The sequence below is a fragment of the Durio zibethinus genome, chromosome 18 (assembly GCF_047325235.1).
Source record: "Durio zibethinus cultivar Kanyao isolate XHJ-2024 chromosome 18, ASM4732523v1, whole genome shotgun sequence".
In the NCBI taxonomy this organism is placed as follows: domain Eukaryota; kingdom Viridiplantae; phylum Streptophyta; class Magnoliopsida; order Malvales; family Malvaceae; genus Durio; species Durio zibethinus.
Window position 1 is genome coordinate 9,625,668 of NC_143179.1, and position 27,651 is coordinate 9,653,318.

General features: G+C 32.1%; 4 protein-coding genes across 5 annotated transcripts; 3 read left to right on the top strand and 1 right to left on the bottom strand.

The window, feature by feature from the left end:
- The first annotated feature begins 1,744 nt into the window (after positions 1-1,744).
- LOC111299387 (putative vacuolar membrane protein YML018C) lies at positions 1,745-5,548 on the top strand. 2 transcript variants are annotated; one of them, XM_022894558.2, is made up of 9 exons: positions 1,795-2,126; positions 2,772-2,831; positions 2,988-3,161; positions 3,450-3,664; positions 4,353-4,423; positions 4,511-4,612; positions 4,759-4,876; positions 4,960-5,095; positions 5,192-5,548. In XM_022894558.2, the coding sequence occupies exons 1-9, from the start codon at positions 2,046-2,048 to the stop codon at positions 5,252-5,254; spliced, it is 1,020 nt and encodes a 339-aa protein (XP_022750293.1). In that variant the 5' UTR covers positions 1,795-2,045; the 3' UTR covers positions 5,255-5,548. The 2 variants fall into 2 exon arrangements, with proteins under 2 accessions (XP_022750292.1, XP_022750293.1); XM_022894557.2 differs by having other exon boundaries at positions 1,745-2,126; positions 2,772-3,161.
- Positions 5,549-6,236: 688 nt separating this feature from the next.
- LOC111300443 (ER membrane protein complex subunit 7 homolog) lies at positions 6,237-8,907 on the top strand. Its single transcript, XM_022896072.2, has 7 exons — positions 6,237-6,393; positions 6,656-6,702; positions 7,308-7,416; positions 7,607-7,670; positions 7,769-7,885; positions 7,978-8,086; positions 8,503-8,907. Exons 1-7 carry the CDS (start codon positions 6,329-6,331, stop codon positions 8,592-8,594), a joined length of 603 nt encoding a protein of 200 aa, XP_022751807.2. The 5' UTR covers positions 6,237-6,328; the 3' UTR covers positions 8,595-8,907.
- A 9,763-nt stretch (positions 8,908-18,670) lies between these two features.
- On the top strand, positions 18,671-23,128 carry LOC111299389 (hydroxyproline O-galactosyltransferase HPGT3-like). The gene is made up of 12 exons (XM_089747395.1): positions 18,671-19,253; positions 19,458-19,521; positions 19,729-19,778; positions 19,890-20,080; positions 20,250-20,310; positions 20,443-20,515; positions 20,753-20,876; positions 20,993-21,080; positions 21,533-21,583; positions 21,848-21,919; positions 22,312-22,424; positions 22,710-23,128. Exons 1-12 carry the CDS (start codon positions 19,129-19,131, stop codon positions 22,730-22,732), a joined length of 1,035 nt encoding a protein of 344 aa, XP_089603521.1. The 5' UTR covers positions 18,671-19,128; the 3' UTR covers positions 22,733-23,128.
- A 308-nt stretch (positions 23,129-23,436) lies between these two features.
- LOC111300444 (heparanase-like protein 3) lies at positions 23,437-26,214 on the bottom strand. Its single transcript, XM_022896073.2, has 9 exons — positions 25,796-26,214; positions 25,667-25,703; positions 25,404-25,587; positions 25,135-25,283; positions 24,756-24,986; positions 24,483-24,672; positions 24,265-24,390; positions 24,029-24,128; positions 23,437-23,944 (listed from the first exon to the last, which is right to left on the bottom strand). Exons 1-9 carry the CDS (start codon positions 26,042-26,044, stop codon positions 23,567-23,569), a joined length of 1,644 nt encoding a protein of 547 aa, XP_022751808.2. The 5' UTR covers positions 26,045-26,214; the 3' UTR covers positions 23,437-23,566.
- Between the last annotated feature and the right edge of the window lie 1,437 nt (positions 26,215-27,651).

Here is a 27,651-nt window from a genome sequence, read left to right on the forward strand (position 1 = left end):
ATCGATTTTTTGTTGAGTTTAACTAGTAATTTTTTATTAGAGTCATATAAAATATACGACTTGCATTTATTATTTTTTAAATTATCGAATATAATATATTTTATTTTAATTTAAAAGATTAAAAAATTTATTTATTTTAAATTTTTTTGATAAAAAAATTAAAAAAAAATCAATTTCCAAGGTGACATTGATGGGTAAATATTACATTAGTAAATGCTACATCATTGATTCATTAATTTCAGAATTGAAGAGGTGAGAAAGAAAGATAAATTAATTTAATACATGACAATGGAAGAAGGAAACGTGTTGTGAAAATAAATCAAAGGGAAGCTAAGAAAAAAAAAGAATTAATGGATTAAAGGAATTAATGCACCAACTTTAACTTTCTCAAATTTACATGACAATAAATAAATTCGGTCTCATCATATTCATAAATTTAAACATGGCAAATGCTAACCATGTCATCGATTATGATGATATTTTAAAATGTAATTAATTTTTTTTAATTTAGTGAAAATAATATATAAATATAAAGTTTTTAAAATATATTTTTTAATTATTTTAAACAGAATTTATACAGACTAATTAACAACACTTTTTAAACATTAATTTAGTGAAAAAAATATATTAAATATAAAAAATTTCTTAAATATTATTTTAATTATTTTTAAATAGTATCTATAAACACTCATTAATCAAATTCTTAAAACATTAATTTAGTAAAAATAATATGCTAAATATTAAATTAAAAATAATATGCTAAATATAAAATCTTTTTCTTTAAATAATATTTTAATTATCTTTAAGCCATATATAAATACCTATTAATCAAATCTTTTAAAGAATATTTGGTTCGGAAAATTTAGCTTTTTTTATTATAATATAACTTTTCATTATCTAATGTTTTAATTTAATAATTTATTTTCTTGCATCAGGAATCTTTCATTGCTAATAATGTCAGAAAGAAAGAAAATAAGGGAATAAAAAATTATCATTGCCATGATGTTTTTTAAATTATATAAGAAAGTGAAAATTTTTTATTTATTCTTATTAAATTATATTTTTAGATTATAAAAATAAAATTTATTTATCTTAAAAACATAATAAATTTTTACAAAATATTATAAAAATAATTTTTTTCTTAAATATTTTAAATATAGATAACATTTTTTAGATTAAAAATTCCATTTTATTATATTTTAAAATTAAAAATATTATTTTTTTGAAAATATATTAAAAATTATATTTTACTTTTTATAATTTAAACAAAAATCAAATTTATTCTTAAAAAAATAATTTTTGAAGAAAATAAAAATCACATTTTTAAAGATATAAAAATTACATTTTCAATCTAATGCTAATAGGCACTGACTAATAATATACTTATGATGTAGAAATATTTTTCAAAACTCAAATTAAATGTCTGAAAATGAATTATAAGTAAAGATATGATTAACACGTATCTATAAATATTGAATAAAGATAATTAAAATATTATTTAAGAAACAAAATTTATATTTAATGCATTATTTTTATTAAATTTAATAATAAATAATAGGTAAAAAACTTTTTTTTGGCCTATTAGGTAAATCGAAATGGAGATTTTATGACATTTTGTAACGTCGTAAGTGACAGTAATTTTCTTTTTTACAATTTATGCTGACGTGTCAGGCAAAAGTAACAAATTATAACGACAGACATAGGACAGAGAAAGAGAAAAGAGCGGAAGGAATTAAACGGAGTCATATTATTAACAATAAAAGAAATTTGTTCTAATCATTCCTTCTCTTTCTTAACAAGATTTTTGGCTTTTCTGGTTTGCAAGGATCTTCTCCTTCTCCCACCTGTTGGCTACGTACCAGCGGCCAACCAATTCTTTTCTCTCTCTCTGAAGCTTCAACATTGAAGCCTAAGCCATCTTTGATCTTACATTCACGTGTCGGTGGCAGGCCAAAAGCCAACAAGACTTGCTCAAAGATCTGGTCGAAACAGTTAGATCTTTGAAATCCCCGTGGTTTTTCTGCATCTGTCTTGCCTGATTTCTAATGGGTTGGAGATATAAGGCCGGCTTGTTCTTGATAGCTACTGTTGTTGTCATATGGGTAACATCTGCAGAAGTAACCCAGGCTAGTTTCAATTTCCTTTCTTTTTTTTTTTTTCTTTGGATTCCAATTGTTAATTTTAATTAACATATCCATACATCTGCATTTCTTCACTTTTTTGATCAATTAATTGTTAATTAATTGGATTTGATCTCATTTGTATTTCGTCATATGTTTGCATATTCGTTATAGCAAAGTATTGGCTCTCTGGGTTATTTATTTTTTGAATGATGGACTAAGTTGTTAAACGCGTACGAGGATAGAATAGCATTTAATCGTGTTTCATGTGGTCAGTTGTTCCAGGCTCATACGTATAGCATACTGGTAACATGCTACGATTACTTTGTGTCATTGAATGTTAAATCTTGTAAAGATTCAGGTCTGTTTAGCTGAATTGCTGTCTGATGCATCAAAAGGAATAAGTCATGCATTTATAGTCTCTGAATGTGATTCCGAGGGCCGTCATCTGGGTGTTTATTTACGTATGTATCACACGAAGGTTTTTCACGCTTCTGCGAAGGTTGATTAGAAGTACTAACGTTTTTTTGGATTTTGCTTTCTCTTTCAAACTCAGAAGTCTTCCATATTATCATGATTCTACAATGCGTTACATTATTTTTAAGCTAGTTGGCTAGTTCACATTGACACTAACTGTTATCTTGTGCACAGGATATCTTTACTGACTATAAGCAGCCATTCGCGGTTACATACCTTGGAGTGTCGCTTATGGTAATTTACCTTCCAATAGCATTTATAAAGGATTGGCTATTTAACTCGCTAAGTTGGCGTACATCTAAAACTGTTAAAGATATAGAAAACATAGAGGAGTCTTCCGTTGAACTTAATTCTCCTCTAAGGCACAAAACATTCGAAATGGAACTTCAGGGGACTTTGACCAGGAAAGACAGTGATGCAGATCTTTCACCTCACATAGAAGGAAAGCCGTTGGTTACCAAAAACAAAGATGAAGGGCACTTTCTGAAACAGGACAAGGAGCTTACGACGAGAGAGATTGCTACCTTTGGATTTTATATTGCCCCTATCTGGTTTGTAACAGAGGTAATTAATGACTGCAAAGCAATTTTTGCATTCAACTTTTCCCTTTTCACATTCTTTTGTTCCATAAAAGATTTAGCCTCAATTTTGTGCATTAAATATGCAAACCTTTTTTATTTCATTTTTTGTTACTTTGTAAATTAAGCAAAGGATTCTCCCTAAAAAGAGTAGTTTTTGCATTGATTGATAGTAATAGCTTTTCCGGGAATTATTCTGCTCTATTTTGGATATGAAGCATACATGCAAAGGAACTTAAAAGAGTTACTGCTAAAGGTTTTTGGTTGTTTGCAGTATTTTTCAAATGCCGCTCTTGCACGTACAAGTGTAGCAAGTACAACAGTGCTGTCTTCTACTTCAGGACTTTTTACACTTTTTATAGGTGCTTTTCTGGGCCAAGATTCATTAAATGTAGCAAAGGTGGTTGCAGTCTTTGTCAGCATGGCTGGTGTTGCCATGACCACTCTGGGAAAAACTTGGGCTGCTGACGATTCAATAGGTTCTTCTGCGTAAGTTCATTCTATCTTTAATGTCTCAACGTATATAGTCTTGGCATACTTTTTATTCAGGATTCTGTTGCCTTCACAGAATTATAGGCCAGACCTACAGAAATCTACATGCATGTATAGTTTTGATTTATAGTTGATACTTGGCACTGCTGTTTTCATGTAAGTAATAGTGCTGCCAAAGCCACTATAGTTCAAAGAATGGGTTAGTGGATTATATCCTTCCTCCAAAATTCTTTTTGTAGGTTCGAGGTGTCCCTTTAGTTTCTTCTAAAAGTATTTCAGTTTATCATTACATTTTTCTGGATTTTGGTAAAAAGAAAAGCTCAGTGATTGGAATTGCTTTGTTTTATCATTCAACTCTTTCCTGCTTGCTTATATAAGCTTCAGGGCTTTTACTATTACCATATCAAAAGTGATAATTAAGTTCCATTCTGTAGAAGATCTCTTTCATTTGGCCAAAAAATCACATGGTACTTAATTACTTTGGCTAGAAGCATTTCCATACTGTAATATTGTTTTTCACTTCTACTTCAATTTGGCTATAACTATATCAGCATCACGCATGTAGTTACAGATTGTTCAGACAATTCTTACATATTTCATTGGACATGTTAGTATAATCTTTTTTCTGCTAGCTTGCTCTTTGTAATGTATGTTTTGAACATTGACAGTTGATGTTTGTGTTTAGCAATGGGAAACGCTCTCTTGTTGGTGATCTTTTTGGCCTCCTCTCAGCCATGTCATATGGGCTATTTACAGGTTTGGCTGAAGTCTTTTTTTATCCTTTCTTCTACCATTCTTTTGGCAAATTGTCATCTTGTCTTCCATTTTTCAAATATGTTGCAGTGCTGCTTAAAAAGTTTGCGGGTGAGGAAGGAGAAAGGGTTGATGTTCAAAAGTTGTTTGGATACATAGGACTCTTTACACTTGTAGCGCTATGGTGGCTTGGTAAGAATATTTTGAGAATTAATATTCTTATAGAATAAGTCATAGAAGTTGGTTTCTAAATTCTTATAAGATTTAGTTGACTTTATACTCAATTATATCCCAACGTTTAATTAGCAAACTAATTGTTCCTTAAAATATTGTTTCAGTTTGGCCTTTGACAGCCTTTGGAATAGAACCCAAATTTACAATTCCACACTCTGCTAAATTGGATGAAGTGGTCCTTGCAAATGGCTTCGTTGGAAGCGTCCTCTCTGATTATTTTTGGTATGCATCCTTTACATGCAACCTTTATGATCTTCATGTTTCATGTATTCTTAATCTCGCTTCAAATTACCTCTCTTTTCTAGGGCATTATGTGTTGTGTGGACAACTCCTCTAGTAGCCACATTGGGCATGTCACTTACCATCCCTCTTGCAATGGTGGCTGACATGGTCATTCACGGCCGTCACTACTCAGCAATTTACATTCTTGGCTCAGCTCAGGTAAATTCCACTGTCAAAGCGATGTGGTTTATTAGATTTTGTGGTGACACTTGACAGTCTGTTCGATCTTTTACATTCTTTTATGGTGTATCGCAGGTGTTTGCTGGATTTGTAATAGCTAATCTTTCGAACTGGTTCTCAAGAAAGTTGGGATTGTAGCATTTGTGGAAATTAGACCATCTTCATTATTTGTCAGGCGCCATTATCTCCATCATTTGTTGTATAAACTTCCTCCAAGCTATCTGGCTTGTGTGGGAAAAAGGGTGAAAATTATGTTTTAAAGTAACCAATCTTGTAAATGAAATCCTTGTTTTCCTTTTTTTTTTTACTAGCATGTTGGGAAAAAAAGGAAAAAGAAATCCTCATTTTTTTTATTTGTTTTGGCATTCAGCCTTAAATGTAATTTGTAAGACATTCTCTTTACTCAAAAGATCTTTTTTTTTATCCTCTTCATGTTGTTGATTCAAAAAAGCTTTATACAAATTAATGTTTTTATGCTTTTCTTAAAATATTTGATTGAATCGGTATCACGAGTCAATTCTTTACCATGTTAGTGGGTAAATTGACAAAAAATAAATTAAAAAATGAAAATATATGTATTAATAAAGTTATTATAATAATTAATAATAATTTAGTTTTCCTTGACAAAAGAAAAAAAAAAGAATCCAAATTTTAAAATCTACTATTTCTTTTTTTTTTTTCTCTATTTTAAAAACCATACATATAGTTATTCCATTTTTTTTCTCTCTTTTACGTTTTAAGCTAACTACAAAACTATTTCGCTTAATTCTTTCAACCATTTATTTTAATCAATTTTCTTGAGTCTATTTCATTATGTAAAATATTAAAATTTATATGTTTATATTATGTTTTATATAAAAATTATGTATTATAATTTATATCGATACAAAAAAATAAAATATATATTTTTATTAAATTAATATATAATTATTATTAAAATTTTAAGACGAATTATTTTTTATATTCTATTTTTATACTATATTTTATCATATATATCGAAGTTTGATTTAAATTTTTTTATTAATTCAAACAAGCCCAAGTCAATTGCCCAGTCGTCGTTGTGCGAATGTGACCAACCCAAGATGAAAGGCCCAGATTTAGTGGTCAGCTCAATTGAGGAGCATCAAATAAAAATTCAACAAATTTCCAAAATCTGGGAAAACCACAACTGCTTGTACTAGTTTTCATCGAAGCTCTCGAATTTCAGCTGCTATGGCACTGATCTCACGATTCCTCTTGCATGTGCTTCTTTTTACAGCACTGGTGGTTTCATCAGGGTACTACTTTATCTGCGCTGCCTTCTCTTTGATACTAGTCCTAATTTCCTGTTTCAAAAAAGTAAATCTGATTGAATTCTTTTGAACTTTAGATATTTTAACTAGAAATTGAATTTATTGACTTTATCATCATTAGCTAACTGGTTCAGTTGAGCGTAGGGTCAAGTAAAAGTATTTCGTTTTTTAGTTAATTCCTCTCTCGTAAATGGATCTTTTATTAGTTTTTAACTTAATCACTTATTTCTTTATCTGTTTTTGGCAGGTCTGGAGATGGGTTCACCATCAATGGTCGAGTAAAGATCCCCCAAGGTATTATTCCCTTTTTTTTTTTACTGATTTTATGCAAAATTATAAAATTATATGGTGATTTTGGCTGTTTTGGATTTTTTTTTCGTTCTAATATGGTGTTTTTGCTGTGGTAATATTTGCCTCAGTTTTAGAATGAAAGTATATGTGTAAAATTCTGGTTTTTTATGCTGATTTGCAATTTGTAAATATATGGTGATTTATTATGCAACTCCACTTCAGGTAGTCTTTGTATAGATAATTAGATGTTTTTGAATTTTGATTAGGACTATTTGGGTAAAACTTACATCAATATCTTTTGTTGTTCTGTGTTATTTTTTGTGTCCCTTTTCTGTTATGTTATAAGATGGAGGCGATATAATCTAATCATCAATCAATGGATTTAATTAATGCAAGATGGGACCTGTGAACCTCATTGTAGATTATACATTCTAAAGTTTGATATTTGTTAAACTTTCTTCACTGCAGCATTGTTTTATTTTCCAAAATAGCCTGAATCAATGTGACTACATTGTTTGTATCTCTCTATTTATTTTATCATGTTCTGTTATGATATGTCATGTGTTAATTTTAATTTCATGCAGATGACTGATGACTTTATTTGGCAGGTCTGGGTACAAAAGGGTTTGTTTTGCCCGGAAGAACGTCAAATATCAAAGTTATACTCAATGGTGGCCAAAACGTTACCTTTCTGAGACCTGATGGATACTTTTCATTGTATCCTAATAGTTATCAATTCTTATGCATAGCTCTGATTGAAAATCTATATCTTTTAGTTATTTACTTTTTCTTTCTTTGTCCTCTCAATGCTTTTTGTCTGTAAGTAAATAATGTGATACTGTATCAAATGGATGGCAGTAAACCTTTCCTCTGGAGTATTATGATTCCCTAACATAAATGCCTAAAGTCACAATGTACCAGCAGGGACTCATTTGATTGAAGTGGCTGCAATTGGCTATTTCTTTTCTCCAGTAAGAATTTTATTTCTTGCTCAAGTCTCTCGATTTTTGGTAATCCAGTTTTTTTGGAGCTTTTTTCTTTAACATTAATTTCTTTGAAACTTGCTTAGGTTAGAGTTGATGTTAGTGCTAGAAACCCAGGCAAGGTACAGGCAGCATTGACAGAGAACAGGAGGGGTCTCAGTGAATTGGTTTTAGAACCATTGAGAGATGAACAATATTACGAGGTTGAGGAACCTTTAGCTATTTATGTTTATGTATCCTTTTGTTTTCAGTTGTTATCTATCCTTTGCTTCATGTTTATCCTACTTTATTGCAGATCAGGGAACCTTTCTCCATAATGTCTGTTGTAAAAAGCCCAATGGGTCTCATGGTGGGATTTATGCTGGTGGTTGTGTTTTTAATGCCCAAATTAGTGGAAAACATGGGTAAAGTACTCTATTACTAGTTCATGACTTGATAGATTTCTTGAAGTTCTGAATTGCAATAGTTTTTTATGAGTTGATTTTGGTGGAAACAAGCTGTTTAATTACTTTGCCTGCATATTTATATTTTATTTTTATCTTGATTGGGCTAAATTCTTCTGTGTTGCTTATTCTCTGATTGTTTGAAGAAGATTCGAGCTGCTGTTTATTTTTCACGAACGTTACTTTTTTACCAATTTATTCTATACATCTCTAATTCTACAATTTTGGCAATCTTTTATTCTTAAGTTGTCTGGGTACAACTGCCCCATGCATTTGCTTCTACTTGCCCCTTCTCAACGAATGTGATGAAAAAGAAAAATGACCCGCTTGTAATTTCATTTTGACATTTTTTCTCAACCTATTGTCTGTTACAACAGATCCTGAAGAAATGAGGCGAGCACAAGAAGAAATGAGAAACCAAGGGGTTCCCTCTTTGGCTAATTTGTTACCAGGAGGTGGCAGGAATTAAGTATTGCTTAGGAGCCATGAACTTCATGTTTGGAAAAAAAGTGAGGGACGATTCAAATATCAATCTGGATTAGTCTTTTACTCTAATATTCCTTGTTTGGCTGATGAAAGAATGGATGATACCCTTTGACTTCTTGGAGCATCTCAAAGATTATGCAGTTTTACTTTATAGTTGTCGAACACATTCTGGGATTTTACTCTGTGTTATCATCTATTCAATGTTATGATGCTCTGATGTCAAGAAAAAGTATTAATTTTGTTTTAGACATCATGGTTTTTGTTTCCTCGAGGAATAGGCAATACTCATTTTTGAATGAATGTTCTCTCTAACCCATTGTTCGGGGCTGCCCAGCATGTAACTTTAAACCCAATGAACTGTTTTGTAACTAAAGACAACATAAGGGCTGCGTTACAGCATGCATCTCGAAACCCACTTTTTAATTTTATTTTATTTTTTTTATTTTAACCCCTCGATTCATCGGGAAGCCACTGACGACGGTAAGTTGGTAGATATTTCCTTAGTCATGAAAAAGGTATAATCAAGTTGAGTCAATATGATAAAAAATTTGTATATGAGTTTGATTTGAAAGTTTTTACTTGAAATTTAGTTTAAATTCAATTGAGTTTAATTTTAAGTTTAAATTAAATTTGAAATAAAAATTAAATTACTTGAGTTCATTTGATTAAAATTTTTTAATAAAAATGAGTTTGATTTTCATTTTAAGTTAGATTATGTGTTACTTTGAATTCGAATTGATATATAAAAATAAAATAATAAATTTTTAATAAAAATAATATATAATATATTAAAATTTAAAATTTTAATTAAATTCATGAACTATTTGAATTGAATATTTAGATATTAAATCTAATTTATTCAATAAATCAAATTGTTTAAATTTAATTAAATAATAATCGAATCAAATTTAAATTTTATTTAAAATAAATCTAAATAATTTATAAATATTAATAAATCATTTACACTCTTAATCTAACATATATTTATTGTTCTTCAAGTCATTGGGACAATATTGGTGAATACAGACAACTTCAGTTTCTTCAATGCCCAACAATCGCAAAAGCTGTCTCTCAATTTGCAACAATCTTTTGTGGACAGAAACTCACATATTGGAAAAGATCAGAGAACAATTCTTTAAACTAAAATGCTGTTCTCTCCATCCAAAAGACCTTGACAGATATTATCAATAATTCTCTCAATATTTTTACATACTTGCTGGATTCGATGATGTCAATTTAAAGCAAGTTTTTTTCAATTCTGTTTCAGAAAAACTTGTATAGCAAACAAGGACCCAGTTGGACCAAGTCAGTCAATATTTTGATCAGGGCCTTGTCAATCTTCAAAATATTATTCTCAAAATTCAATCAAGGATAATCACACTTGATCAAGAACTCAGATATATGGCTGAAACCAACACTAGATTCACTTATGCTTTCACTAAAAGAGAGAAAGAAATGAAGAGCCTAAAGATTCAACTTGCAGACCTTCAAAACCAGTTTCATCAGAAACAACAACAACACAGACAGCCTCTAATTACAACATCTTCACACCATTTCACACTGGTATGCATGATACTCCTTACCAAGGCTATAGTCCTCCTCCATTTCAACCATACAATCCTCCAACCTCACCTCCAAAACCTTTTTTCACACCTTTTCAGTATAAACTTCCCCCAACATCCATCCCAACATCCTCACAACTAACACAATACTTCACTCCTATTTCAGATCAACCAGAACAATCTCCCTTTGGTACAACTGAAAAATAGATTCACAAATTTTGAGAAAAATAACCAGTTGATCCAAAACCCAAAAGAATAGCAGAACAACCACTTTTTCAACCTTCAAAACCAAAACCAAGCTCAAGTTCCACACCTCAAAATCCTGCACCACAACCAATCCAAAAACCTGTACAACTTATGATTTCTCCTACACAAACCCTTCCAGAAATACTTCACCACATGGCACAAGACAATCTCCCTCAATTTTCCCTTGAAGATATTTTTTCTTCTACTTTTGAGACTGAATCCCATATGGACACTGTCAAATCAGATGACTCAGTTGAAACAGATGATACTAATGATGAGATAATGCTCTCTTAGATTTTCATGACAGAACCAACAGTTGAAGTTTCAAATGATACTTCAGAAGTTCATAACCTAGATATAATGGATGCTAAACAACACCTTCTTCCACAACAATGACATGTTCCTCCTTCGACATCAAAGTTCTCAGTTTTTACCATTGTGATATTTCTCCTTCAAAATGGCCCTCAAGATTCCAAGAGTTCTTAGCATGGAGACTCGTTGAATTAAACTCTCATTCCAATGTTACGATGAACACAGTATTGATCAGATTTATTTTCAGACTAGTTGAAATTCTAAAACATTTTTGAGACAACACTCAATGCAGGAACTATCTTCTTCACAGTCTTCTCAAATTATAATATGTCTCTTCATGATCCAACTCTGTTAGATGTTTTAAAAGTTCAAGTCTAGATCGTAGGCATAGAAATAAAAAGCCTCCAGGCAACCTTTCACTACCAGATGGCATATAGAGTTCAAGATCATGCCATTAACTTACCTCTTTCACACTTCAGTGATGCTATTTTTATCAAAATAAAAACAGTAGATAGAACTCATAGACATGTTCATATTTCAAAGCAGATCTCAAATGAAGAACTTACCACCCTTCTCTCAAAAACATAGACGATAAGTTATCAAAAGATTTAAAAGTAAGATGAATCAATTGAACACTTTGATCCAAGCTACAAGATAAATCAAAATGATACTGTCACAATTAAATTTGATCACAGCAAAGGAAAAGATGTTCCTCTTCCAACAATCTTTTCAACATAATTTATGATGCAAAGATGTCATGCTGATCTCCTTGATGTTCCAATCATACATTTTCAGTCCAATAAAAATCTCGTGTATGCATATAGATCTCCACAAAGACATTGTTATTGGGACATAAATTGTCAATGCAAAGAATGCCAGATAGACGCATATAAAAGCTTCTTGGATGATGATGATTATGTTTCAAATAAGCAAATGAAGAAAAAATCTTCCTAGCAAAAGCTCAAAGAAAGATATGAGAATGGAGACCCTGAAGTTGATCTCCTTAGTGAACCTTCAGAAAAGTTTGACTACTATATCATTTATCTTAAGAAAGAAAAATCACACTCTCAAACCTATTCAAATCAAACCACATAAAACTCAGATTCCACCCAAGATTCCACCTAACCTTTACCACAAATTTCAATGATACAACCAACCTTTCCAAGCTCAGATTTCCTTCTTTTTCAAGAGTTTCATAAAGACCAGTACAAACACATTCCAAAATTCCTCATTCCCACTGACAGAGATAAATATGGGAACCAAAAAAGTGTTTCTCGTGCTAAAACAGTTTTAAACTGGTAAACTAAAGATTTTTTCCAGCAGAATTCATACTTGCACAGAATTGAACATAAGTTGACCGATCTACATGTTGTTGTCTCAATGATGCCATTCCTTCTTCCATAGTTAAAAGCTTTTAGCTTCATGATTTTTTTTCAAGCTATTCCATAGTTTACAGTGATACAAGTTGAGTATGCTCTGTAGTTGTCATAATATTATGAATCCTCTGCATCAAAAATTCTTGTTAAACTAATTAAACAGATCATTGATCCATTTTTCTCAGCCAAAAAAAATTATACTAACCCAAGATCATACTAATAGTAAGTTACTATAGTGAAAGATATATCTTCATAAAAGTCAGGCCTCCAGTTTGACGTTAAGCCAAGAAGGTACCAAAAGTCTTAAACATCGATTAGAATATCTTAGTTATATGTCTGATAAATGAAACGCTTATGGTTAGTATTATCTTGTCAAGTTGATCGATCTACATGTTATTATCATAGTACCAGATAGTATTATCAGGACTCTACCATCCGAAAAGCCTGAAACTAAAGTTGTCAGTTGTCAGAGCCTTGGTTGTACTACCTGTCACTGATATCATTTTTATACACAACGGTAGGTAGTACGGTCTAGGTTTTGGCAACTGATAGCTCAATTTCGAGCTTTTTGGGTGATAGAGTCCTGATAATACTATATGGCATTATGATAACAGCATGTTGATCGATCAACTTGACAAGATAATATCAACCATAAGTATTCCATAGATCAGACATATAACCAAGGTATTCTAGTCAGTGTTCAAGACTCTTGGTGCCTTCTTGGCTTAACGTCGAACTGGGAGCCTAACTTTTATAGAGATATGTATTTTACTATAGTAACTTACTATTGTATGATTTTAGATTAGTATAACTTTTTTTTGGCTGAGAAAAAGGGATCAATGATCTGTTTAATCAGTTTAACAAGAATTTTTGATGTAAAAGATCCATAATATTATGGTAACTACAGAGCATACTTAACTTGTATCACTGTAAACTATGAAATAGTTGAAAAAAATCATGAAGCTAAAAGCTTTTAACTATGGAAGAAGGAATATAAAATTACCAAAAGAGAAGAGAAGTTTTTAGCCAAATATATTTTATAAAGAAAGGTTTGTTACAAGGGAAAAGTTTTATTGTTCCGATGATTGATGATTCATTCTTGAAGAAGTATCATCCTATTTATACAAGAAAAAAGTAAATAAATAGTAACCTAATAGGACAAAGTCAAGACAAAGCATAATTACAACTTTACAAGTGGCTTAACATAAAGTTAAAGTACGGTGACTCATTACTATAGTACGGTGACTCATCACTTAGTTGACATAAAGTAAATGTGACTCATAAAATAAACATGACTTGATTTAGACATAAAATTGATAAAAACTTGACATAAAGTTATCTTGATATGGAGGTATCATAATAAATTTTTTGGAGTCTTCTAAAGTACTGAAATTATCACACGTAATTATGCATTAGAAAATTTTCTATCTTGGAGCACCATGAGTATCTATATTTTTAAAAAATCTTTAAGGTACTGGAGAATGAGATAATCATATACCCATCTGTATAGTTCTTATTCAAAATCATCAAGTAAATCAAATTCATCATCAAGGTGAGGTTTCTGAAAAAAAAAAAAGAGAATTTTTTGAGGATGAGGCTTGTGAATAAGAAAGTGTTAGATTCATCATGGAAATGATTGGAATAATCTATAAGGTATTTGAAGAAAAGTTTGAAAGAGGTCTTGTGAGCATGTCTGAAATGAGGTTATCTTTACTTTTTATATGTACTGTGGTGAAAGAATACTGTGAGAATCACTGTGATAGCCTGAGTAATTATGCATTTAGTATTTTTTTTCTTTTTGAAATTGAGCATCTGATTAAAGACTGACATATCTAATTCCACAAGAAAGTGATATCCAATGAGGTGAAATTCAAATATTTGGATTCCATACTTTACAGCTAAAATCTCTTTTAGTGTAGAGTGATAATGAAATTTTGAATCTTTGAATTTTTTACTATTGTAACCACAAATTTGTCTGTTTTCATTTTTTTCTTTTAAAAAGATTGTTGACCAAAACTGTTCACTTGCATCTGTCTGCAATATTCTTTTTTCATCAGAGAAAATCTTTAAAGTGAGAAGTGACTTTACTTTTATCTTCAAGATTTGTATTACATTTGTCTAGATCTGGGACCATGTGGGTGGTTCTTTCTTGAGTATTTGTCTGAGAGGATGAGTTAACTGTATAAAATCTGAGAGAAATTCACTCATGTAATTGACTATGTAGAGAAATTACTGGATTTACTTCTTGAAAAAATTTTCATCAGAAAAATCTGTAAGTGACTGGACAATGTAAGGTTGAGCTATGTACTGACCATCGTTAAGATGCATGCCTAAAAAATTAATTTTTGAAGCACCAATGATCGTCTTTTTCTCTGAGAACATTATCTCATACTGTTGAATAATTTACTGAAACTTATCTAATAACTGTGTATGAGATATGACATCTGGAGAGAACAGTAAGATATCATCAATATAGATCAAGACATTATCAAGAATTGGAGCAAATATCTTTATCATTGCTTTTTGGAATAGTGAAAGAGCAACTTTTAATCCAAAAGGTATTACTGTCCACTAAAAATAGTGTTGAAGAATACAAAATACCGTTTTGTATCTATCCTGTAGATGTAAACCTAGTTGCCAAAATCTTGCTTTGAGGTCAAACTTTAAGAAAACTTTTGCATTTGCCAAATTTACAAACAAAATTTTTCAGTCTAGAAGAAGAAACTTATCATTTGCAAAAAAAAATGTTTAGAGGCTTATAATTAATTATCAATCTTAATTTTTTACGAACTTGTTCTGAACGTTTGTTGACATAAAACGCTTCATATGCCCATGGAGAGGAGGTTGGTTCAATTAATCCTTGAGCCTGGAGAACAGAGCATTCTTGGATTGCTTGCTTGAAATGATCTGGGTTCATGCCTGAATGACTAGCTTTTGTGGGATTGGCATTTTTATCTCTTTTGAAGGGAAGGAAAATGAAAAATTCAGGGTTTTTCAAAAGTGGGTGGTCACATTTCTAGAGGAAATTTGATTGATTTTTTGCACAAGAAAAGTGAATGAACTTTTGTCTGAATTCGAAAACATTTCGTTAAATGGTTAGGGTGAAGAGATTGGAAAGATTTTTCCAAGGTCTAAAATAACTTTCAAACTTAATATATTTTTCACTAAGCTTTAAACCTGATATACTGGTAATGATATCAAAACTAAGGTTGGCATTGGGTCGGGTTCGAGGCGGGCTTTGCTCGTCCTGAACCTGACCCGACTTTATGCATTATTAAACCCGAACCCGAACCTATCCAAAATTTTTTTAATTTTTTTATACCCGAACTCGACCTCAACCTGATACTATATAAATCGTACCCAACTCGACACGACCCAAAATTAATAAAATATTATTTTTTTAAATATAAATATTATTTTTTAAATATAAATATTTAAAAATATCATTATATAAATATATATAAATAAATAATTAAATAATTAATTAAAAAATAATTTTTTATATAATATCGGGTCGGGTCGGGTTTGCCTAAAATCTGAACTCGACCCGACCCCGATTGTTTTATAACCTTACTCGACCCGACTCGAAACTCAAATTTAAAAAAAAAAACTGACCCTACAGGGTCGAGTCGAAACCCATCGGGGACGAGTTGGATTGCTGTCCCTAATCAAAACCAATAACAAGGTCTTTCTGGGGAAGTGAAGATTTTAAAATCTTTTAAGTTATTTGACAACCTAGAAAGATTTGAAGGGTAACAGGATTACTGATAAAGTCTGTAAAAAATACATTCTCATCAGCGATTTTGAAGAAGGTTTTTTATTTTGTCCAAAGGTTTTTGGGTAAGACAAGGGGGTTTGCTATAGTTTAGGCTGCACTAGTGTAAAAAAAAAGTTGTGACTGTTATAGGAGGAAAATGTTTGTGAGGAAAGATCTGTACTGTAGCTAAGGATAATTTTGAAGGTTGAAGAGTTTAGATTTTTTAGAGTTCTTAAACTGACATATACTCATAACATTGATCATCTGTGAAGTCATCTGAGTATTCTGAGTAGTTTGAATCTATAAATTCATCATCATCATACTGCTTGATCATAAACAGGGATCTTTCATTCTGCTCATCATTAAGGGAGAAAATTGATCCAAGATCATCATTTGAGAGATTGATACCAGAGAAATTAGCAATGTCTTAAATCATTTTGACTGATTTTTTATTTGACTTTGGATAATTCTTTGAAAAATATACTGGTTTTTCATAAAAAAAATATTTTAAGCTTTTGATCTTTGGATCTTTCTTCTTTCTTACAAATTTGAATCTTTGAAATCTTTTAGGCTTATCAGCATATCTGAAGAGCTTCTTATGTCTGAGTCTGGAGAAGATGAGAGGTTTGAAAGGTCTGAATCTTTTAAAATGCTTTTTTTTCTTGTTGCTGTAAAAATATGTGGGATCTTTGGAAGAACATTTGATTTGAACGCCTGAATAAAAGTAAAAGCATGGCTTTTCTAACTTTTTAGAGTTGTGCACCAATGTTTTGATGTATTTGTGTTCTTTACAAATCTTATCAAGTGCTTTCAACATCATCTTATAGGTATCTCCAAGAGTCATAGATCTAATATCAAGAGATCTGGGGTTTAACTGGATCCTTATTTGTTGTGCAAGTTTTTTTGGAACAGAATTAAAAAAGACTTCAAATTGACATCATCGAATCCACCAAGTATGTAAAAATACTGAGAGAATTATTGATAGTGTCTGTCAAGGTCTTTTGGATGGAGAGAACATCATTTTAGTTTGAAAAATTATTCTTTGATCTTTTTCAATCTGTGAGTTTTTTGTCCATAAAAGATTGCTGCAAATTAAGGACAGCTTCTGTGATTGTTGGGCATTGAAAAAATTGGAGTTGTCTATATTCATCAATGTTGTCTAAAAAATTTTTCAGAGTTTTAACTAGTCTAAAAATAAATCTGATCAATATTGTGTTCATCGTAACATTGAGATGAGAGTTTAATTCAACGAGTCCCCATGCTAAGAACTCTTGAAATCTTAAGGGCCATTTTGAAATAAGAATATTATTAATGGTAAAAACTAAAAACTTTGATGTCGAAAGAGGAACATGTGATTATTGTGGAAGAGGGTGTTGTTCAGCATCCATTGCATCTGGGTTATGAACTTCTGGAGTATCATCTGAAACTTCAACTGTTAGTTCTATTATGAAAATCTGAGGGAGCATTATCTTATCATCAGTATCATCTGCTTCAACTGAGTCATCTGATTTGACAGTGTTCATGTGAGATTCAGTCTCAAAAGTAGAAGAAAAAATATCTTCAAGAGAGAATTAAGAGAGATTGTCTTGTGCCATCTGGTGAAGTATTTCTGGAAGGTTTGTGTAGGAGAAATCATAAGTTGTATAGGTTTTTGGGCTGGTTGTGGTGTAGGATTTTGAGGTGTGGAACTTGAGCTTGGTTTTGGTTTTAAAGGTTGAAAAAGTGGTTGTTTGCTACTTTTTTGGGTTTTGGATCAACTGATTATTTTTCTTGAAATCTGTGAATCTATTTTTCAGTTGTACCAAAGGGAGGTTGTTTTGGTTGGTCTGAAATAGGAGTGAAGTATTGTGTTAGTTGTGAGGATGTTGGGAAAAGTTTGTACTGAAAAGGTGTGAAAAAAGGTTTTGGAGGTGAGGTTGGAGGATTGTATGTTTGAAATGGAGGATGAGTATAGGCTTGGTAAGGAGTATCATGTATACTAGTGTGAAATGGTATGAAGATGTTGTAACTAGAGGCTGCCTGTTGTTGTTGTTGTTTCTGACGAAATTGGTTTTGAAGGTCTACAAGTTGAATCTTTAGGCTCTTTATTTCTTTTTCTTTTTTAGTGAAAGCATAAGTGAATCCAGTGTTGGTTTCAACCATATATTTGAGTTCTTGATAAAGTATGATTATCCTTGACTAAATTTCAAAAATAATATTTTGAAGATTGACAAGGTTCTGATCAAAATGTTGACTGACTTGGTCTAACTTGTGTTCAATTCTGTGCAGGTATGAATTTTGCTGGAGAGAATTTTTAGTTTGCTAGTTTAAAACTGTTTTAGCACGAGAAACACTTTTTTAGTTCTCATATTCATTTCTGTCAGTGGGAGTGAGGATTTTTGGAATGTGTTTGTACTGATCTTTATGAAACTCTTGAAAATGAGGGAAATCTGAGCTTGGGAAGGTTGGTTGCATCATTAAAATTTGTGGTAAAGGTTGGGTGGAATCTTAGGTGGAATCTGGGTTTTGTGTGGTTTGATTTGAGTAGGTTTGAGAGTGTGATTTTTCTTTCTTAGGATAGATGACATAGTAGTCAAACTTTCTTGAAGGTTCACCAAGGAGATCAACTTCAAAGTCTCCATTCTCATATCTTTATTTGAGCTTTTATTGGGAAGACTTTTTAACTACAGGAGAGGAAGGAGAAGACAAACTAAAAGAAAATCTAAAAGAAAAAAATTGAGAACTAAAGTTGCTAAGAGTTGATAGATCCATGAAAATAAGATTCTCTTTTGGCTTTTTCTTTTCCAACTTCAATAATCAAAGCTTTAGAAACATGTTTTTTTCTCACTATTTTAACAAGCTTCAAGCTCTGATATCATTTATATACATAGCGTAACCAGCTCACCCTCCCGCAAGATTCCATGAATAGAAAGAGTCCAAATTCTTCTGATCTGATCTGACGTGTAGCCTTGTCCAAATTCCATGTAGGCCCAAGTCCAAGTGGGCCTGGCTTGTAAGAACCATCATCCGTTAACCCGGCTCTCCCATCGCCAAGTAACCGCTCTGCACCAGATCTCTCTCTCCCTTCAAAATTTCAGTTCAAAATTTCGTCTGTTTCTGTCTGTGATTCTCCTAATTTCTCCACAGTTGACTTGAATCCCTAAACCTAGCTCTCATTCTCAGATTCCCTCGCACTGGATCGTTCTAAATTTTCCGAATAAAATAGAGATTAGAGACCGCAAGTAAATCCCTGTTTTGATATCTTTATCTGTGGTACAGAGTGCGATGGAGGGTTTACCTACGACCACGAAAGCAGATAGACGCTGGAGATCGAAGAATCTACAGACATCCAAGCCTTCTTTGGTTATGGCCTTTTTCTCTTGCGTCGCTTGGCTCTACGTCGCTGGCCGGTTCGTAATTTCTTTATCTTCATTTTTGCTTCTCAATTCTTAATTCCACTGCCCCATTTTCTTGGTAATTTTTTTTTCATTTTGGATTATATTTTAAAAAAATGATATTGCTTTTTTTTCTTTATCAATTTCCATAGCTAATAAATTGATTAATTAGAATTGCTGATTTGTTCGTTTATTTTGCAAAATTTTGGTGAAAATTAGGTTGTGGCAAGATGCAGAAAACAGAACATTGCTTTCTAATCTTCTTAAGAGGAACATCGAACAGGTTTGTTTCTTCCTTGTTTTTGTTAGGATTCAGAAGCCAAACAAAGTCTACTGGTCTTTGCCTATCTCCTCTGTTACTCTTTGTTGGTGAAAATTGAATGTGTCTGTTTATTAGATTATTGCGACAACATAATCAACTGTTAAATAAGATTTTTAGCGATAGAACGTGTGTATTTTCTCTCTGATGTTTCTGTTTTTGTATTGCTAGAGACCAAAGGTTCTTACCGTCGAAGATAAGCTGATGGTCTTAGGATGCAAGTATGTTCCCAAATTCTAATTCTTACCATCTGTCTCACACTTTGTATGATCTAATATGATTGATTTTTTTTTTTTTTTGCCATCATTTGGAAAAATGAATCTGATTTTTAGGGATCTAGAGAGGAGGATTGTAGAAGCGGAGATGGATTTGACATTAGCTAAGAGTCAAGGATACCTCAAGCACCAGTTGCGACAAAGTGAGTCTTCTTCAGGACAAAAACTTCTTGCAGTTATTGGAGTTTATACTGGATTTGGTAGTCGCTTGAAACGAAATACATTTAGAGGATCTTGGATGCCTAGAGGTGAGTATGCTGGTTTCTTATAGTCTAAAGCTTGATTTTAGGTTTTCTGTTGGCTTTTACTTTCATTTCTGGTGCTTGATAGTATTTCTACTACTATGCTGTTGAGATAGTAGAACATATACTTTGCTATAGAAACAATATCTTATACACATTCTTCTGGTTTTGACAGGTGATGCATTAAAAAAACTGGAAAAAAGAGGAGTAGTGATACGTTTTGTGATTGGCCGGAGGTATTCCATAATCTTCAACCCTTATTTCATTTTATATGGATGTTTCTCTTCTTTGCTCAGTTTCATTCCTCTGCTATTAACAATGCTGCAATTGGTAGGCACTAATGGGATTAACTACTTTGAAATTGGTAGTGCTAATCGAGGTGATAGCTTGGATCGCAATATTGATGAGGAAAATCGTAAGACAAAGGATTTCTTTATTCTGGTAAGTGATAGAATTTGAATATGATTGGAAACTTGATTATTGAACTTTTGCTTTGAGGCCTAGATATCCTGAATGAATGCTAATCTTTTGTCTGCATTGATAGCAAGACCTTTATAAAAATGTTTCTGTAGTTGGATGCAAGACTTTGGTTTTTATAAAATTTTTCCACTTGCTTATTGAAAATTGACTGGCTTAAACCTAGATTTTGAGCATGCTTACCTTGTGTCGATTTATCAGGAGGGTCATGAGGAGGCTCAAGAGGAGCTTCCTAAGAAAGTAAAATTCTTCTTCAGTGCTGCTGTTCAAAATTGGGATGCTGAGTTTTACATCAAGGTTGATGATAATATTAACATTGACTTAGGTAGGACTTCTGCCCTTTTCATTTTTGTACAATATCACAACTTTTTGGCTCTTAGCTTATTTCATGTTATTCACTGGAACTCTAATATATCATCTACTCCTTTTTCTACTTGACAGAGGGGTTGATTGGACTTCTTGAACGTCGACGTGGCCAAGATAGTGCTTATATTGGATGCATGAAGTCAGGAGAAGTGGTTTCTGAAGAGTATGTTTCCTTATATCTTAGTTCGATATTTTCTTTTTACCTAAGATGGATCTCAACATTCACCTATATGCTATTACTTTGAACGTTTTCCTGTTCCTTCCATTGCCCTTACCAAGTGCAATCTTCTCAAGAAAAAAAATCCCCATCATACAATAACATCATATAATGATTTTATTCATACCAGATGCAAAAATATTGATAGTGCATTTATGAGTACATAAAATTATACAATGTACTTTTTTTAAAATTTTATTTCATAGCTGTTCCTTTGCTGATTGTAAAATGTTTGAACATTCTCGTTTATTTATCTTTGAATGTTTGACTATGTTTGCTTTTCCCTAACAAAATCTGGGAGAATATTCATTGTTTTAAAATGGTATTTTGAGCTTGCATTGTTTAAATGCTAAGATTCTGAGTTCAGCTTTTAAGTACCTAAATTTTGTTGATTTCAGGGGAAGGCCTTGGTATGAACCTGAATGGTGGAAATTTGGGGATGAGAAATCGTAAGTTATCTAGCTTGTGGATGATTGCTGTACCATATTTGTGTTTTTCATACTATTCTCTTTTCTTTCCCTCTTTGTGGTTGCATAATTGTTAAATGCATGAACACTTAAAGTTCATTTACTTTGTAACTTTTTGGTTATTGTACAAGGGTCTGTTTGAGTGTCATCTTCCTCAAAAGGGGGTCCTATACTCTTTAATACTGTAGCCAGTTACAATGCAATTTCTATATAAGATAACTTGATTGGTTATCTTCTTCTGTTCAGGTATTTTCGGCATGCCTCTGGTTCACTTCTTGTACTCTCCAAAAATCTTGCACAGTATATCAACATAAACAGGTTAGTTGTTATTTGTTGATTCTATAACCTTTAAAGAATGAGATACACATTATACTTTGAGGTTCTGAAACTGAAAAGAAACTAAGCTGTCTTGACTTTAGTGATTAATACAGTATGGGTGTTATCAGAACTTCTAACCATGCCAGAGTAGGGTAGCCCACCTGCAGATATTTATTTGTTGGAGACTGAACGGCAGATAAGCTAAACACATATCTGTTTTGTGTGTCAATTGTCAACCGCTTTCCTTTGCAAGCAAAATTGAACATAGTCAAAGATTCATTTCGAAAAGTTGTGCCGTGAACTATTCCTCACTTCCATTGAATGCAACTTAAGTTGCTTAAAATGTCTGAATGAATTTGAATTTTACCTCTGCTAACTTATATTACATGCAGTGTATCTTTGAAGACCTATGGTCATGATGATATATCGTTGGGATCTTGGATGATGGGTGTCCAGGCAACTTATATAGATGATAATCGTCTTTGCTGCAGTAGCATTAGACAAGGTAAACTTGCCTTGATGCTATATTCCTGTTCAAACATTTTACAGCTTTTACATTGCAATTTCAGAAAAATAAAGAGACAAGTTAGTACACAAATCAATTTAATCCTATGAGCTCTAGGACTTAGCAGTCCGTTCCTTTACCTGTTTCAATCTTTAGGTGGCTATTATAAGCATGCATTTCAGCCTTTTTAATTTCGTAAAAGATGGTTAACGGTTTTATTTATCAAATATACATTTTAAGGTGCAGTGACCTACTAACTTAACAATGCCACTGTCTAATTTTCAGATAAGGCGTGTTCTGTAGCTTGAGAAGAGACCATGGCAAACTTTTCATCAGTTCAAAGGCCATTAATTTGTGGGTCGTCGGGATTGCACTCAGATAGAGCACTTGATTGTTGATATTGCTTTTCGCAAACATCATGTGGACATCTTTTTACTGGAGACAGCAGCGTTGGACGGATCATTCTTTTAGATGTAGATATAGACATATGATTTTTTTACTGGATGGAGCGCAGGTTTATCTGCAATTGGTGCTAATTACTAACTAATGGTTGGGAGGACCGAGGATTTTATTTAATAAGTTTGATCAATTTCAGTGACCTTTCGATCATTCATGTAATAGCTTCAATATTTTTTGCAGATTTGTCTGCCAGCGAGGCTGTGACTTCTTTCTTGAGTAAATTCTAAATCGCAGATTTAGCTGTCTGTTGCGTTGTTCATACGTTATTCTTTATTATTACTCAATTGAGTTTGGATGGGGCTAATCTCGTGAAATCTTAATCTTAATGACGATGATTATTAAGTATTACTAGCATTAGTTTTGGTAGTAAGTTTATATTAAATATCACTACATTAATGATTAAATATTAATTTTTAAAATAAATATATAAAAATTAATATTTAAAAAAATTTATTTATTAATGAAGTAATATCATTTAATTTGTTTCATTAATGAGTTGAAATGATGTTATTAAGCTAGATAGAAATGAGTCTATTTGGTGAGAAATGTACTTTTTCTTACGGCTTAACAATAAAAGAAAAAAAAAAAGATAGGAGTGTAATGTCAAAAAGTTGATTAAAAATCTGGATTTTGCATTTATTTTTTTCATCCTTATTATGGAAATTGTACAAAAGAATTCATCCTTATTTACAGGCAGGAAGTTTTATGCTTGGAATATGAGAAAATACAATAGAGAAAGGAGCAACAATAATTGGATCTAACATGCTCATATTTACTGGTTCCAAAGAAGGGATACCCCCAGATGAAGTTAGAATGAGTATTTTCCCATTTAAAACCACATTTTGACTGTGTAAATCCCCATCTTTGGCTGTCAAATGGTACTCTTCTCTACTGTTCCCATTAGGTTTAAAATTTCTAGACATTGATGTAAAGTTTATCCTTGGAACTTCTTGTTCTTGTTGCAAATTCAAGCGTCCATGGCTACCAGAACTTTCAGTCGAAACTCGGACTTGAACTGTAGTGGTAGCATTTAAGTTTATGAGAAGCAGTGTGATTCCTTGCTGTTAAAAAGGAAAACCTGATATATTAGCTGAGTATAGAAAAAAATTGCTTTGATACTAAATCTGAGCCAAGGATTCACTTACAGATTGTTTAGAACAGTGAGCATAAGCTCGGACACTTGTTGTCCCAGAGAATCTCGTTGAAAGGACATTGCTTCCCATTAACCGATGCCAGAGAAGAGCACTGCAATATGTGAATATACGTGTCAGATTGCAGTTGTTGAAGATTAATTTTCTGATTCACGCAAAATTGGTTAAAAGTTACCCATTAGATCAAAACCTGACATTGGTTCAATAAATCATTTGGAGTTCAAGTGTACCTGTAATAATCTGGACGTGGGACAAATGTAGTAGTGTCAAGCAGGCCATAGTTTCCACCAATCAATGATTGTCTACAGTATGTTTTGGTATCATAGGATGATGCCATCCCCAGTTGGTCCAAATACCTGCATAAAACTCAATAAAAAATTTCATGTTAAATTAAACTTTTACCAAGCAATTAATATAAAAAATGTTCTCAAGATCAAGTCAAGTATACCAAAAACTATAAACAAATGAATTGCTAACAAGATTTTGTCCACTGTTATAGGCTCCCCCTGCTTCACCAACCCAAGCAACTGCCGAAGTTGCTGAATTCTTCAAAATTGTTTGAAGGCCTCTAAAGGGTTGTTGCCCACCATCTAGATAAGATGGATCTAAGATTTTATTCATAAGTTGATTATCATTGCCTACATATAAGAAAAATATATAATTTAATAATTAAATTCCAAAAAATATTTTTTAAATAATATAATTTACTATTTTCTTGTACCTGCACCAAGGTTGTAAATGTGTTGAGTTACTACTTGCAGAGATTTGGGTGTTTTTTGCACAAATTGTGTGAACCAGTTTGCATCAAAGAATCCTCCTGGTGCTATTATTAATGGTTGAACCTCAAACCTTTTATATATATTTTGAACAATATTTTGAAGATTGATCACATCAAATGCATATTGTTCTGCCGTAACTTTTGCTCCAATGCCAGAGCCGCACAATTCATTTCCTGATCAACCAAATTGTTATTTAAAATTTTCATTGTTTCAGATATAAAAAAAATACAAGAAAAGAATTTGCTAAGAAAAAAAAAAAAAGGCAAGAGTATCATTTTTTTTTCCTACACATTAAATTGCATATTGAGGGAGAGATTTTACCAAGTTCCCAGCCATGAATAGTATAGCCCTGATTGACAGTGTATCTAATGAGCGATTCAGCATTACTAAAATTCCAAGCTCCCATGGCAGAACCGTCTGGACCTACAGACCTCCCATTTAGTGCATTTAAGCCGAAAACAACCATAGCCCTGCGTTGGAATTTAAAGGCATTGGATCTAGGTAAAAGGATACTTCATCTAGTTATATAAATGTTCAGACAAGACAAATTACAAAGTTAATGAATATGGTAATAAAGTTTATTTACTCACCCAGCTTTTTTGAAGAAAATGTTGAGTTCATCCCATCTAGACATGGGTAAGCAACCTTTGGAAAAACCAAACATCTCTGAACTATTTTTAATAAATGGTGTACAAGGATTTTTATCACCTTTTGTCTCATAAATGACTTTATCTTGCAGGGTACCACCCATTCTGATTTTTAACGGTGAAAAAGCTGCAATAAAAGTGACATTGTAAATGTTGAACTTCCATACGCATCTTTCTTTCTAAAGCCAATGGAAATAACTGCTTACCCTTGATAGCATTTAACAATATGGGGTTGGAAAGATCCTGTAAAAGTGAAGCAGGTATAAGAGTTTCAGAAAAAAAAATATTTTTCTGTGATTTTTTTTATCCGAGAGGCCTAAGAATAAACTACTTACCAGATTAAGAAGAGAAGCTTTTCCCCAGCTACATGTTCCATAGTCACATTTATCAGGAGGCCACCAATCCACAGTAGCACAAATGAAATTTTCATCTGTTTTTCCTATTGAAACTGTTCCATTAACAAAAACAGTGCCGCTAATAACATTTCCAGGCCCTCCTCTACTTTTTGAGGTGACAAAGATTGAGCTTAAATTCATCCAATACAGCCAAAAATATAAAAACAGAAGCTTAAACAGGAAACTCATTTTCTTGAACAACAATACCTTCTGCAATCAGCTGTCATGAACGACTAAAAGTCGGGCAATTTAGATTATTTAAAGAATCTCATTTGATATCAAAGAAAAACCATGGATATCAGGCTGAAAGGGAGAAATCGCAGACTCTTTCCATAAGTTTTCTGGTTGAAGTAGTCAGATCAAGCAAGGAACATATGATTAATTAAATAAAATATTTATAATTTATACTACTGGGGCAGATGGATCTGGTGAGAGCTTACTTGTACGTTTGCCTCGTAAAAGTCCAAAGTAGAAGAGGTCCTTGCAACAAAAGAAAAACCCAAATGGGAATAACCTGTCTTTTGACTTTCAAGAACATGTGTGCTGATTTCTAGCTCAAGGTTACATAAAATTTTCAGCTCTCAAAGTTTATCCTCTGCTAACCTGTCAATTATTTGGCTTATCATAGATACAATGAAACTTGTTTGCCATAAAAATATTGAAAATATCGATCAGAAATAATTTGGTGAAGTGCCCATTTGACAGAAAGCTTTTAATTTTAGTCATCAAGAAAAAAGAAAAAAGACAGAGAGAATCAATTTTTTTAGTATGTTACTGGTAATGGAGTCTCCAATAAATGTGAAATGATTAGCTCATTACTAGTCATGATCACAATCAGAGCTGCAATGTTGTGCTTAACATAATTCAACAAACAGATAAAATATCAAGAAACTTCTGTCTTAGTTGGTATTCCCCTACTTCATTCTCCAGAAAATACATATTTAGTGTAAGAGGTCAATGTCTGCTACTGTTGCCACCATTTTTAATTCAGTGAAGCTATCAAAGCACGCACAAGAGAGATACACATTTCCAAGCTTCCAAGAGGTTTCCACATTAGACATCTTGGTCATGTATCTTGAGTCTTATTTGTTAATATCCAAAAGCTATCCCTTATTTAGGCGTATACAGGGCAGGAAAGGAACCTTTTCTTCATTTCTTTTTATTGATTTTAATCAGATATGAACGGTCTGATTACACCTTAATATGGCAATAATTTGTCATCTTTTACAAATTTTGACCAAACAGAAAAAATTTGTCAACCAAACGAGAAAACATTAAAACGAAGATGCATTATCAAAACTATCAAGAAATGAATTTAAAACTACAATTTGGTTAAACATTTTATAAATCAACATAGATGTACCTTAGCATGCAAGAACTCCAACATAAACCTTAATCAAACAGTGGCTTATTCTACTAAGGCTTTTTTGTAGCATTTTTATTCCCCTTCATCGTGTTGATAAATTGATAATTGCACGAAAATTTAGGTAAATCGATCTTTGGTTTCACACTAAAACCTTCATCTTCCAAACAGAGTTGTGGGGTGCTATGATAGAAAATAATTATTTAGTTATTACTGAATAACCTTTCTACAAATGCTACAACTAGGAGTTGTGGATACTGCTCATTATTCGATCAATTAGATTTTGAAATTGAATCATAAAATTCAATCAATTGATTTGTAATTTGTAAATTATTTTCCGTGTATCTTTTGATAGAAAAATTATCTTAAATAAATGATTTTACTTTTATAATATTGATCAACTAGATTTTTCTCTTTGCTACTTGTCAATGCA